The sequence below is a fragment of the Pangasianodon hypophthalmus genome, chromosome 4 (genome assembly GCF_027358585.1).
Source record: "Pangasianodon hypophthalmus isolate fPanHyp1 chromosome 4, fPanHyp1.pri, whole genome shotgun sequence".
In the NCBI taxonomy this organism is placed as follows: Eukaryota; Metazoa; Chordata; class Actinopteri; order Siluriformes; family Pangasiidae; genus Pangasianodon; species Pangasianodon hypophthalmus.
The window spans coordinates 17,013,823-17,027,753 of NC_069713.1; the positions used below are offsets into that span (position 1 = coordinate 17,013,823).

At 36.8% G+C, this 13,931-nt stretch overlaps 2 protein-coding genes across 2 annotated transcripts; one reads left to right on the top strand and one right to left on the bottom strand.

The window, feature by feature from the left end:
- Nucleotides 1-729: 729 nt before the first annotated feature.
- Nucleotides 730-7,444, bottom strand: snx15 (sorting nexin 15). Its single transcript, XM_026936975.3, has 8 exons — nt 7,087-7,444; nt 6,307-6,342; nt 5,848-5,968; nt 4,887-5,002; nt 4,118-4,409; nt 3,036-3,185; nt 2,734-2,943; nt 730-1,645 (listed from the first exon to the last, which is right to left on the bottom strand). The coding sequence occupies exons 1-8, from the start codon at nt 7,186-7,188 to the stop codon at nt 1,533-1,535; spliced, it is 1,140 nt and encodes a 379-aa protein (XP_026792776.1). The 5' UTR covers nt 7,189-7,444; the 3' UTR covers nt 730-1,532.
- Nucleotides 7,445-7,748: 304 nt separating this feature from the next.
- Nucleotides 7,749-13,103, top strand: fis1 (fission, mitochondrial 1). The gene is made up of 5 exons (XM_026936976.3): nt 7,749-7,878; nt 10,773-10,905; nt 11,429-11,505; nt 11,792-11,897; nt 12,593-13,103. Exons 1-5 carry the CDS (start codon nt 7,834-7,836, stop codon nt 12,691-12,693), a joined length of 462 nt encoding a protein of 153 aa, XP_026792777.1. The 5' UTR covers nt 7,749-7,833; the 3' UTR covers nt 12,694-13,103.
- Nucleotides 13,104-13,931: the final 828 nt, after the last annotated feature.

A 13,931-nucleotide genomic window follows, 5' to 3' on the forward strand; every position in this document is an offset into this window, starting at 1 on the left:
GATGGCATAATTGCTATGGACACTGACGAGAGAGAGAGAGAGATCGGCAGGAGAGAAAGAGAGAGAACGAGGGATGGGAGAGGGATGGAGAGGGGGACAGAGGCACATCGAGTGCTGACACTCTCAGCATGCTAATGCCAAAACACAGTCCACCTCCCCGTTTTGTCTCTTTGTCTCTTCATACATCTCTCTAAACACAGACACACACACACACACACACACACACACACACACAGGTGCAATAACCTCTCCATTCCATTCCACATCTCTCCACTCTCACAAACACAGAAGCACAGCGAGAGACAGAGAATAACAGGGGTGAAAAAAAAACATCAAGGGAGGGAGGGATTTTCCATGCATGGACAATGAAGAGATGATCCCGCTCATCCTCTATTCATACCTGTGTTCTGCGGTCTGCTATCTCTTTTTCTCCTCTATTCATCCATTATTTTACCCTCTGCCCACAAAAGAAAGGAGGGATATAAGGCTGCTTAACACAGTACGTGTAGCAGTAATGGACCTACTCCATTCCTTAAATGAATGTTTTCAAAAGGAAATATTAAATTCACACAGCTGATAAGTCAAGATACTTTTAGTGTCCTTTAGCTTTGCACTGGAGCTACAGTTCATGAGCACTATACTGAAATCACTACATTCAAGCAATTTTTATAGAATGGTACATCATGCTTGTCTAAAGTATCTACATAAAAATCAAAATTAGAAACCAGATCAAGTTTAAAAAGTCTTGTTTAGTTTATTTTTGTTTACTTTTTACAAATAACACTATGTCATTATGTGTAATCTATCAACCCTTAACAAGTGTGCCATTTAGCCTGCAGATTGATGCAAAATGGTAGCCATAGGCTTCATTTATTTGTTAGTTGTATTAGCCTTAAATAAAACTAAAATGCATCAAACGTACCCTGATAAACTACACCGAGTGCGAGGTGTGTAGGTATTAAAACATGTGTAAATATGTTAAATTTAATATTTGGAATTTAGTCCATAGTAACAGAAGTTTGAACATGATGCATAATGGGGACACCTGGTGGTAGTTTAACGCAATTACACTCAGCCATTTTTACCAACTCTTCTTGTTTACCAAAAGGGCACATAATCAAACAAAGACATTACAAATATTAACAATAATTAATTTAAATAAAAATACAGTAAAATATAGCACTGGATTATAAATAGAGTGTATTCTCTGAAATGTCATGAAAAGAAAATGGAAGTCCACTGTCTGAGTTGTTTTTAATCCCATAGTGTAAAAAGAACATAGTGTTGAGAACTTGTGCTCATGTTGTATGCATAGACCTGTTGTGACTGTAGGTAAGATAAAGCTAGTAAGTAAATGCGGGAATAAAAAAGTGAAAACGTATGTCAGTTTCGAGGGTTGTTGAATGGTAACACTTAAGTTATAGTGAAGCAGAGGTATGTAATTCTCTGCGTGTGTGTGTGTGTGTGTGGTGCTGTGGCTCTATCAGTACTGTAAAGATATGTGTTTGTGTGTATGTGTGCGTGTGCGTGCGCTACGTGTTGTGCTGTTGAGTAGGAGTCTGTGAAGAGAGCAGTCGCTCTGCATGCTCGAGGCACTCAGCTACCCTCCTCTTCACTGCATCCCTTTGCTGAGGATCCACATCTCCTACAGAGTGAAGCACAAGGTGTTAGCCTGTTTCTAAACTGCCCTGAACATGACAGTTAATGATGCTATCTCCAAATCATTTAAACAGCTCAAGCAAAATGATGAAACTTCTCCAAAGTTATTCAAGTTTTCTACACTTGGGATTTGCATGTGACTCGGCATCACAGAGGCTTAACATATCAGTAAAGTTCAAATATGGCTTGGTTGAAGGGCAATGCATTACGTCATGACCTATACATTGGCTATGACCTTTGAAGAGGTTCTACAGACCATGTTCTGTCTATAGAGCCTCTTCAAAAGCTACATGTGCATGGCTTTACAGAGGCATAAAAATAACTGATTTGAAGATAACTGTTCTGTGCCACCCCTCTCCCCCCCAAGTGTCACAACATAGTGTTCGCCCTATCGTTGGGAGATCGTGCTACCTCATTACCACAGACATCCAAGGCCCGGGGAGGGTGGGATGGCATTCTCTGTCTCTCCTGTCAATCCTCTCCTGAGCTCAAGTATGAGGAAGAGGGCAGATAGCACTTTCCTCCGAGTGTGTTACACAGCCCTGTGATGCTGTATGAGCAGCAGTTGGCTAGATTCATGTGTCTTGGTGAAAGCATGTGTTAGTCTTCACCATCCCCAGTTGTCATATGATAGGGGAGAGCTGATTTGTTGGTCAGAAATTTGCAGGTGACAGATTGGGGAAGAAAATGGGGGAGTAAAAAAAAATGGTTCTGTTTACTTATGCCATTCATCGTGATCAAGGAAACCGCTTTAGACTTGATATATTGGAAGTACTGCATTCATTGAGAAGTTCTTGACCAGAAGTAAAAAGTAGAATTATTTTTTTAAAGTGCTTTCTCAGTTATACAGTGATAAGACACATGTATGTGGTGTTACTGTATTCACAAACGGCAGTACTTCTGACTGCTTCATTCACTGTAATCGGAATACAATGTAATGATGCAGAAGACATTCACTTTGAACTGTTTCAGACTTCTGTTTATAAAACAAGACTCATATAAAGTCCAAATCAAGTGACACTAATTTCAACTCTCTAATACCAGGAACCTCTAGTGTTTCTTTCTCATTCTCACCTCGCACTCCTTTCATGAGGATTTCCACTGCTGCTCTGTATCGAATTATTGCTGTGCTGTGGTCTCCCTCTTTCTCACTCTCCTGGGCTGCAGTCATCTCACTGGTTGCCTGGATCACATAGTCTGCCTCCTCACCACACACCGGACTATCCTGAGTGGTCAGTTTGAGGGACAGGAGCTCAGAGTGATCAGGAGATCCACAGCCCTGATCTGAGAGACAGGATGATGCCAAACTAAACATATAGCAGTACTGCAGGAATAGTTGACTAGGAAGAGAGAGATTGATTATGGGTGGTAAAGACCTTCTTTGGCACATGGGTCAAAGATGGCTAGGTCGTTGTCTGAGAGAAGGGGCTGTGCACCATCCACATGTTCCTCCAATACACAGTCAAAGAGTGAATCAAACTCCTCTGATTGATCAACTGGAGATCCAGGAGGCTCAGGGCTGGGAACTGTAATAAAAATCAGACAGTATTTCAGTCAGTCAATATGACAAAACTAGAACTAACCAATCTGAACTAATTTCTGCAAAATTTCACACATACTGGTTTGTTTGATAAGTATGTTTCTAAGTAGTCAATTAGTAATGTCAATATTCAGAAATTAAAGATCTCTCCAGAAAATCCCATTACTGATGCCTTGTGCTAAAAACATTATTATGGAAGTTTTGGCACTTGCTCTCCTGTGACCACTCAGACTGAACACTGAACAAACAAGTTTTGTTCCTTCAGCAATCTTTTTTCATTTACTTGTAAATTATGTTTACACGCATACAGGACATAATCTGTTTCTAAGCTTGGGGTAAGATGTACATGTTCTAGTGTGAACAGGGATGTTATAAAGCTGTCTGGGTGCAATGTACATATATGGTGCATATATGACATATGTTTCTTTAAATCTTTGATGTTAGAATTGTGTTGCAAGCCATCTGAATTACATGTTTGTACTTTTTTGTTCTGGACCTTGGTTCTCCCAAAATACATTTCTGTAAACACCATCATAAGGAAACTGGCAGAAGAAAGAATGAAGTGGTATATAATATTTATACATAACAGTGTGACTATGTAAAATGAACAGACCTTAAGTCTGGGTAGTGCATACAGTCATTATGTCTGGGTAGCGCATTTTTGCGGACTTATTTCCTCTCTAAAGACAGTAAGGAACCTAAAATAACCTAAATTACAATAGCAAAGTCCAAGTGTGATGCAATGCTGGTGTCAGACTATTTATTTCTTTTCTTTTTGCAGAGATTACCAGGAAATAGTCCTGACATTAAATGTTTCTTACTACCACAGTTGCAATAGGTTACAGGAACAACAAGAATACATAATTCTGCTCCGTCCACATAAAACAAACCTGTAATAAGTAAATCAAAAGAAAGCACCTGTGGTTAGTTGGTCTGTGCTGAAATTCACTTCTGCTTCCTCTTTCTCTTCCTGTCTCTCTTGTACTGGGCTTATCTCCATGTTACTGAGAGCCTCCACCGCCATCTCAGGCTCGCCAAGCTCCTTTTCACCCAACGTAGACTCCAGTTCCTGGGTCAGGATTGGAGCCTCCCTCCCTGTCTCCTCTTCAGCTCCCAGTCCAGTGGGCCCCTTAGGTAATGGGATGAGAGGGGGAGGTAGAGGTGTAGAAGAAGAGATGGATGGGTCTAATGGTCTTCTCACCTCTCCTCCCTAAGGGAATAAGACAATAAAATGGAAGAATGTCTGCTTATTCACAGTATGTACTGATGGACACACATATATCCATACAGTCATTTCCATAAGCATTTCGACAGTGACTAAGTGAAAAATGGCTATAATTCCTAAACGGTTAATGCAATATATTTGTTAAACCTTGAATTAAATTATTTTAAATTTAAATTTAAGATTTAAGAATTTAATTTAAGAATTTAAATTTTGTTAAATTCTTGAATTAAAGCTGAAAGTGTACACTTCAATCACATCTTGGTTGCTTCATTTCAAATCCATTGTAGTGGTGTATAAAGCAAAATTACAAAAATTGTGTCACTGTCCAAATACTTACAGACCTGACTTTATATACTAATACATCAATGGTGCAATGACTATCTTCAAATAAGTATATGTGTATAGGTGAATGGGCAGATGCATGTGCATAACTGCATATATATGAGGATGTGTGTGTCTGACCCTGAAGAATTCTTTGAGCTGAGGACTGTTGTACAATGCAGGAATGTTGGTTGTGAAGAGCAGCATGGCTTCTGCTGCCTTCCTCCTCTCCTCAATCACAGCCTCATCAAACCGACCTAAGTGAGATAAGGAGAGAGAAAGATTTAGGTGCTTGTGATGACATTTGGCCCTTTTTGGTCCTCACAAACAGCCAAGGGGTGAGATAGAGAGAGGGACATGGGGAAAAAAACAGAGCAGAATGTGCATGTACACATATTTGGCCTTTTGTGCAAACATTTAGTTTTGTTCGGTTCTCCAAAGGGCTAAATACGTGTGTACACACACTCTGTCTCTGCTCTGCCTTTTTCCTGTCCCTCTCTCCACCTCACCCCTTGGCTGTTTCCGAGGACCAAAAAGGACCACATGTCATCACAAGTACCCAGTCCTCACAAAAACACTGTTTTTATTTGGAAAAAAAATGAAAAGAGCCAAAATATCTCCTTATGGTTTATTGAGGTTAATGCTAGGCTCAGGATTACTTATCTACACTAATAATTACGTCAATTGAAAGACAGAATAGAAAAATGGGTGTGTGTTTGTTTCTCTTTTTCATTCTAAGTTGGACTTTGCCATGTTATATTGGACTACTGTAGTACCTTCACCTGAATACTTCCCTAAAATGAAGTTAGCTCTTTTGAAACTCAAAATTCAAACAAATACAGCCCATCCCTTCAGCTGTTCCCTCCAAAGTCACACCCACAGTACGCATGAAAGACTTTTGAACATTTGAATATCAGAGCAAATGGCAAAGCTTTCTCAATTAACAGGCAAGTACAGATGCCTTCTTGTCCTTAGTGGTTGGAAGATCCACACTATGTATTTTCCTCTCCTCTCATTTACAGGGAATATCCAAAGATATTTTACTGACAGCTGCCAAAATGTGCAGAGAACTTTGCCAAATAAATTGTATTTTTAATCTTACCAAAAAGCTGTGCTCGGGGAAAGGGGGGAAACTCTTCCTGTCTTCGGAATAGGTTCCTATGAGTGTAAGCCAGCTCTCCATGCAGCTTCTTCAACTCAGTGTACCTTCTCCATACCACTACCTGCCAAAGAAAACCACAAAATCTTTTTAACAGAGCTCTTTTAATCCTACTGTCCAGAATTATTCTATGGTTTATGCCACCCAGTGACTCTGATTCTTTATATAATCAACTTCAATATATATCTCCACAATATATTTAAATTCACAACCCAGTCTTTTTGTGGATGTTATTACCACTCATTTATGGATGTAGGCTCCCTGTTTAAAGCAATACTGAGTCAAATCATTATCAGCATTGCTTACATCCGCTGATATTAACCACACTAAAAAAATAATTGCTCAACAAATGTCACTGGTTGGGATTTATTTCCCTGATAAGTAAATAGAATCATTACTCACTTCTTTCACATCCTCTGGTCTCTTCTTTGATACAAACTGTTGGAAAAGTGGAGGGGTGGTTTAGTATTTATACATTACTGCAGAAACAAAGCACCACAGAAAAGCTGATTATTACTTCACTTGTATAACTGTACGTTTATTTATTATTAATAGTTACGTGTGATTGATGTATATTTCATTCAACTACAGTTGTTGCTCATATTGGTACAAAAAAAAACCTTTGGTCTGTCCAAAACCACTTGTAGATGAGGACAAAGTACATTCAAGATCTTCATAATAAATCCCATCTAATCTTATCTAATCTAAACATATGACTATGACAGGAGGTAGGCACTTCAAATCTGGTCCAGTGAGCAACAAGGCCAAGGCCAGTCACAGGGATTGTCTCTCATGCCTTGTGACTCGAGTTTCACTGAGGCACCCAGCCAAAAAAAGAGACTATTATTGACACAGTGTCTATTATAGCAGAGTAGATTTCTTTATTGTGTTTCCACGATCAGCAAATATATGATGATTAAATATTCTAGTCAAGATCAAAGAAGCCAGATAAATTTGCTAAAGACCACGCGTTTATTTTCAGATAAAATCCAAGTGAAACAGGTAAAATAGCAGCTAATGTCAGGTTGTCCGAAAGTAATCCACGTTTATTACACTTGAAATCAAGCAGAGGATTTATATGCGTATGCGTGTGTGTGTGTGTGTGTGTGTGTGAGAGGTGAAACCCAACACCCATCAGGCTGAGAGAGACTCTGGTAACTGACTAGCCTGCATGCTACTAACCCTTGCTGTTACTTTATATTCCGTGTGTCCTTTCTCGTGTGTGCGTGGCTCTGTAACGGTGAAGAAACGGTAGTATTCCTCTTTCTTAGTCTTCCTAGCCATTACAAAACGTTTAAGGCAATATACTGTGCAAGCAACAAAACTGAATCTGTTTTATCTGCCTCATACGTGAGGCTGGTGTTTGGATTTTTGACAGTTAGTTCCTGGTTAGTGACGTATAGTGTGACGTCACTCGTGCCGGCGATTAAAAATCGTTTCGCTGTTTTGAATATTTTTGGTTTTTTTTATTACTAATAAAAAGTTAAGAAGTAAATATGTGTGTTGGCGCACATTATATTTTAATATAATGATTAGTTTGTACACAATAGTAATAATAATAATAATAATAATAATTATTATTATTATGATTATTATTATTATTATTATTATTATTATTATTATTATTATTGAAACCATTTACAATCTTTTTTTAAATGCAGACATGTTTGCGTGCAGTATCGGCTGGCGATTCATTAATATTTTTCCCCAGATTTATGACGATGTAATGTAAATACAACATTCTTTTCACTGTGTACTCTTTTTCAGATTTATGATGACATTTCAGAGAAATTCAAATATAAACGGTATTGTCTGTGTGCTTATCGCCGGGTTTGTGATTTCTCAGTGAAACGTAAACATAAAATTGTTGCAATAATGCAGTTTTCTCAGTGACTTTTAATTTGTTAGTTGCTCAGAATTTCCGGCAACATGGAAGCAGTGGTGGAAGATGTCGTAGCTCCAGAAGATTTAAAGGTAATTATTTATTTAGAAAATGTTTTAGATGATATCTAATATTGTAATCTTCTAGCAGCTCTATCACGGTGTTTGGGTTTTCCCGACGGAAGGCAGAAAATATATGAATTACTGTGACACTTTATTAGCCAGCCAGCTAGCTAGATTACATCATCATTAATGGCGTAACACTTATAATAACGATTTGTTTTCACAGTATTTTATTCAATTATTTTCAAAATATGTAGTTAAACAGTAAATTAGAAGAGATTTCTCTTCAGTGAATTTAAGTGGAAGTCATGTGTTGATGTGAACAGAATCAATGCCAATCAAACCCAGTCATTGTTTATTTAGCTCTTTTTATCTTAGAAAACATCACGTCTGTGTTAAAGTTAGATTTACTGTTGGTCTTTATTGTCTTTTATTTGTCACTAAATACTTTTGAGCGGACTGTCGTGACCAATACAGGGTTACATATTCGCAGTAGCAAAAAAAGATGAACACCAACTTTCTGTTTTGTTTTTGTGACATTTAACATACAAAACTGTGTTTGTGTTAATACCCAAAAGTCTAGTCCACCTTAATCATCTAACACACTTCCTTCAAGAGCACACCCACATCACTACACACATGTTTATTGTCTTCTAAGTGATAAATTCATATTTTTAAAATTAATATATTTAAATTCATTAAAAATATTTTTTCTCATTTACAGTAGATATAGCTTCAATCACTTCAGTGGCTTTAGATTGATTGTGTTTCCTTCTTTTAGCTATAAGTATAGTTTTCAGTTCTTATTCTGATCTCAGTGAGTATACCTAATCTGAAAATCTGTGAGATCCCACAAGAAGTGTCCATCAGTACACTGCCTTTGGTTCCTCAGTTAGATGTATTTTGACCTGTTTTTCTGCTTATAAATAAAAAAAGTGGTCGGGGTAACGGTGGCTTGGGGGTAAGTACGCCTGCCTCACACCTTCGCGGTCGGGGTTCGATTCCCACCTCCACCCCGTGTGCGTGGAGTTTACATGCTCTACCCGGGGATTTCCTCCCGAAACTCCGGCTTCCTCCCATAGTCCGAAGACATGCTTTGTAGGATGATTGGCCTCTCCAAATTGTCCGTAGTGTGTGAATGGGTGTGTGAGTGTGTTTGCGATTGTTTATTTTGCCTGTAAATGTGCATCATTTTTTTTTTTTTTTTGCCCCTTACATGTACGGTATTGGAGCCAGGAAAAGCTGTGTATATCATAATAACCATTTATTTCAGAACAGACAAAGAAAACTGTAGTTTATTACTGTTAGTATATAAACCTCCATTTAAAGTGGTTTACTCAAAACAGATGTCTTTAGTGATTGTAGTCATGACTGTTCAAGACTTTTCTTATATCAGCATTTTATACATGTAAGGAGAAAAGTGAGTGTGTGAGAGTGTGTGATTTCACGGAGTGTGTGTAAGTGACATAGCAAAGAGTGAGTATTAATGGACATATTATGTGGGTGATTTCACTTCTACAGTTCATGTAACTGCATGTATAATAGCATAAGCATGAGAAACTGTAATTATTAATTATCAGTTCCAGGTAAATTATGCTCACTCTTATTAGAAAAAGTATTTAAAAGCTCAAGATAAGTCGTATTATCTTTCTACATGGAGTAGTTAAAGGGTTATTATCATTTCCAGTACTCATTCACAATATATCTTTTATGTCTTTAACCCACTGAAATGAAAACAAATTTGTCTGCAATGACCTACATGTGCTCTTGAAAAAAAATGCATTTTGCCACAATGGTAAAGGTGGTCTATGTTTTTCATGATTAACATTAAAAGATGTTAAATGTCACTGATAACTACAAACCGTTGAAACTAGAGATGTTCTCTGTTGTACTGTTGTGAATTTGTAACACTGTTTTAGCTATGGCAGTCTGTTTAAAAGTTATTAGTGCCAAAAAGCACCAAACTTTACTGTTGTGTGCTTCTATTAACCATCTGTCATCTTGGTCACATTGGAAAATTACCCTGCTTAATTTTACTGCATGGTAATGTTTTCTGTGCTCATATAGAGACACATGTGTTACTTGGATCAGTCAAATGATTTTACCAATGTTCTACTTTCAGTAACCAGATTAAATATAGTGTTGCTCAACCGTATCCACAGGTTATTATTTTTTTGAAAGACACACTAAAATGACTCAAAGCCTTTAGTCGGCAAGAAACAAGACAATTTGTAACTACTTGCAAACGATTCATAAAATCCTTCAAAAATGAAGAAAGAGGTAAAAAAAAAAATAATAATAATAATAAAAGCGAATTCGTATCACATGAGCCCTGAAACCTCTTGTTCATTTTTAAAAGCCTGATGTCTTTAGAGCTTCAATAAACTACACTTTACTTTCATCCAAATACATTTACCATTAGACACAAATGTCATATGTGACAAAGGAATCAGACCACTTAGCCTTTGTCCCAAAAGTGTTTGCATTAAGTCTGGCTTACATATGGTACATTCACTATTAACAGTAAAACTACCCATCAAACATCACAAAATCTATCAGTAGAAAGCTAGATATATTTCCTATCACATTGAACTAATTACTAAAATTGATACATCTAGATCATGGACTAAAATTAGGTTATTCTGATAATCCACACTATTTTATAGTTTGACTTTTATAATTACGTAACTGTGCCAAGCAGCTCTTGCTTTTTGTTTCTGTAGATAAGTTGAATAGCGTATGGAAAAACAATACTTTTTAAAACGGGAAGCTAACTGACAAATATCAGTGACAAAGCAGTTAAATAGCTTTTACAGCTCTGATTAACATTATCACGTTTGTGGTCTTGACAGCAGATATACAGCAGATGTTATAATTTTTGTTGTTTCTTGTTTTGTTTTTTTTGTTTGTTTGTTTTTTGACAGAGGTTTGAGAAAAAATACAGCTTGGAACTGGCAAAAGGGGCTGTGTCCAAAGACACGAAATTTGAGTATGCATGGTGTTTAATCAGAAGTAAATATACGAACGACATAAGGAAAGGGATTCAGCTATTAGAGGGTGAGTCCATTTAGAATATAAGTTATTGCTTATAAGTAGCATTATCCTGTTGGACTATATAAAGTAGTTGTTACTAGAACTGGGCAATATGACAATATAATATCGATATTATGACAAATTGTCACAATACTATTGTTGGTATCATCGGTATTTTATAACAATCTGATTAGAAACTGAAGAGTAGAATTTTTCTAATTGTTAAATTGTTTTGATAAATAGTTAAATGCTTTTTGTTTTCTCTCTTTTTCAGTTTATTAGCAAACTTATATATGTATGTGTATAGATAGATAGATAGATATAGATATATAATACCAGTATACATATTTTGTAAAGTACAAATGTATACATGTTTTCAAGTACCATGAAAATGTCATATTGTGTCATAAAATGTCATATCATGGTACTTGATATGACATTTTATGACACAGTATGACATTTCCATCTAGTGGCCCAGACCTCAGCTAACTGTGTGTTATAAAGCATCTTCATCATCATCACTGTATGAATTATTTGACTATTATAGAGCTGGTACAGAAGAGCACAAAGGATGACCAAAGGGACTTTCTTTTTTATCTGGCTGTTGCATACTACAGACTTAAGGTGAGGACAGTGACTTGACTGTTATTTTTGGTATTCATATCCTGCTTTATTATGAATGAGTTTGTGTGTATTGTAATATATAATAGTTTGTGACTTATTTTGTTGTTGAATATTGCTCATTTTTCAAAGAGAATTGCTATCAGCGAACAGGTTGTTTTACTGCAGCATTGTCTGAGTGTCTTGTTATTATTATGAACAACATGCAAATTAATGTGTTTTTTTTTTTTTTTTTTTTTTTTTTTTTAAACATTTTCTTATCTGTGGCTTCTTTCTCTATTTTTCTCAGGAATATGAGAAAGCTCTAAAGTACATTCGCATTCTGCTTAAGAATGAACCTGGAAATAAGCAGGCCATTGAGTTGGAAAAGCTCATCAATCAGGCACTAAAGAAAGGTACGTGTGTGGGTCTGAGTGTTTGTGGGTGGTTTTGGGTGTGTAGGGATAAATTTTAAACATTTGTGGAACCAAATACTATCATAAAGATATTAATTCATGAGGAGAATTTGGAGATTGTGGGGATTTGCCTGGTCCTCACATTTTTAACAAACAATACAGCTCTTATTTGGAATTTAAAATAGCCAAAACATTGAGATTTAAGATTAAGGCTAGGTTTAAGGTTAGGTGTAGTGATAGCAGTATTTAGCCAAAGTAATATAATAATAATAGTAAAACGTGTGCGTGCATGTGTGTGTGCGTGCATGCGTGTGTGCATTCGTGTGTGTGTTTTGAGCCAGCTATGTGTGTCTGTGTGGTGTAAATGTAGTAAACGTTTACAGCCAGTCATTATACACAGGGTGTGTTAGGTGTATAGTGATGAGTTTCTTCACACTCTCTTCTATTATAAAAGTCTCCACTGATTCAGGATAAATAAATGATTGCCTAATTTTTTAGCAATTTTAGCAATCCTTTAGCAAGCTGTAGGAAAGATTGATGATGTCACACACAGCTGTAGGGTTTTAGACGTTAGGGTTTCATTACTTGCTTTCTTTCTTTTTATTCCTATGCATTTAGATCTTAATCTAAGTGTTACAGTAGAGAAATTTATATAAACATATTAAACAACAACGTTTTCGTCCTCTTTTTTTCAGATGGCCTGGTTGGCATGGCTATTGTTGGGGGCATCGGCTTGGGCGTGGCAGGATTAGCAGGACTGATTGGGTTGGCTGTGGCCAAATCTGGAAAATCCTAACAAGGAAATGAGGCGTTATAGCTCCGAAAGAACAAGGTCGATTAAAAACCATGAAGATTGGCTTATCATCATTAAACAGGATGTGGACTGCCTAATATATCTTATGTTGTTTTCTTTTCTGTTTTTTTTTCTGCTTTTTTAACTTGCATAAAAAGAAATAATCACAGCATCACTTTTACAGAATAGCCTCATATTTTATCTTTTTTGTGCATGTGTATTAAAATCTTTGAGTGAAATATCTACATAATAAGTATTTCCTTTCACACGTGTTTAAAACACAAAAACATAATGGCAGTGTAAATTGTTAGCAGGTTCTAATTATAACTAGAGTTGTTACACTGTAACACCTTAAGTTCATATTTATACATTTTGCATAACATATGTGCAATACATAAATCTGTTTCCATGCAGCTGTCTCTTTCTTTTAATATCGAAGTGCTGAGGTTGTATAGTGTGATATGACCGAAGTCCGACTAAGTCTCCTCGTAATCACAGATACCTCTGTTACTTTCCAGGTATCTTTGTTATATGTGGGATTTACTGTCACGTGTGTGTACTGTATCGTTACTGGTGCGTGTGTGCGTGTGTGTATATGTGTGTGTGTAATCTGAGTCTGTGTGCACATGGTTTTCATGCTAATCAATAGTGCCCAGTTTCACTGAGGCACCTAGAAAGGGAACTAATTTTATCAGGATCCATACAATTAATGGGTGTATGAGTTGAAGGATAATATACCCATCTGTACACGATGCCAACTTGTGGTTTTACAACTAAAATGTGCTGTTAACCTTTTTAAACTGGATGTGTTGTAAAAGCAGTGTGTGAGCTGCAGTGTGATCACACTTTACCAGTCTATGTCTAGCTCTAACATCAAGCAGAACTGATGCCATTCTGCCCTGAAAGACTGAGTCAAAACAGTAGTTGGGCCTTGAGAGAAACAAATTGCTTATTGAGTTTGCACACATAACCTTGTCTCGTGGTCAACAGTCCTGTGAACAATGCTGTGGGCTGTTCTCACATCGTTGTTCATCCCACCTTTCCATCACTTGGATCTAAGATCATTTTGGTACGTCACTGGTTTTTACAACAGGATAGATTATAGCTGCCATCAGTAATGTTCTTTATGTTCCACATTGTTGTTAAAAATTAACTGAAGTAAAAGTGAATGATGACTAGGTGCCTGGAAAGCAAGTTTCTTTCAAGATATTGAACACTCTTCTTACTCGAGATGAACTCAA

Excerpts from the sequence above, each read along its gene's own strand:
- fis1 (XM_026936976.3), top strand. The coding sequence starts at position 7,834 with ATGGAAGCAGTGGTGGAAGATGTCGTAGCTCCAGAAGATTTAAAG. Across the intron at positions 11,506-11,791 it reads TTGCATACTACAGACTTAAG|GAATATGAGAAAGCTCTAAA; the intron begins GTGAGGACAGTG and ends TATTTTTCTCAG. Across the intron at positions 11,898-12,592 it reads CAATCAGGCACTAAAGAAAG|ATGGCCTGGTTGGCATGGCT; the intron begins GTACGTGTGTGG and ends TCTTTTTTTCAG.
- snx15 (XM_026936975.3), bottom strand. The coding sequence starts at position 7,188 with ATGGCTAGGAAGACTAAGAAAGAGGAATACTACCGTTTCTTCACCGTT. Across the intron at positions 4,410-4,886 it reads AGCTCAAAGAATTCTTCAGG|GGAGGAGAGGTGAGAAGACC; the intron begins GTCAGACACACA and ends TTATTCCCTTAG. Across the intron at positions 2,944-3,035 it reads TGACCCATGTGCCAAAGAAG|ATCAGGGCTGTGGATCTCCT; the intron begins GTCTTTACCACC and ends CCTGTCTCTCAG.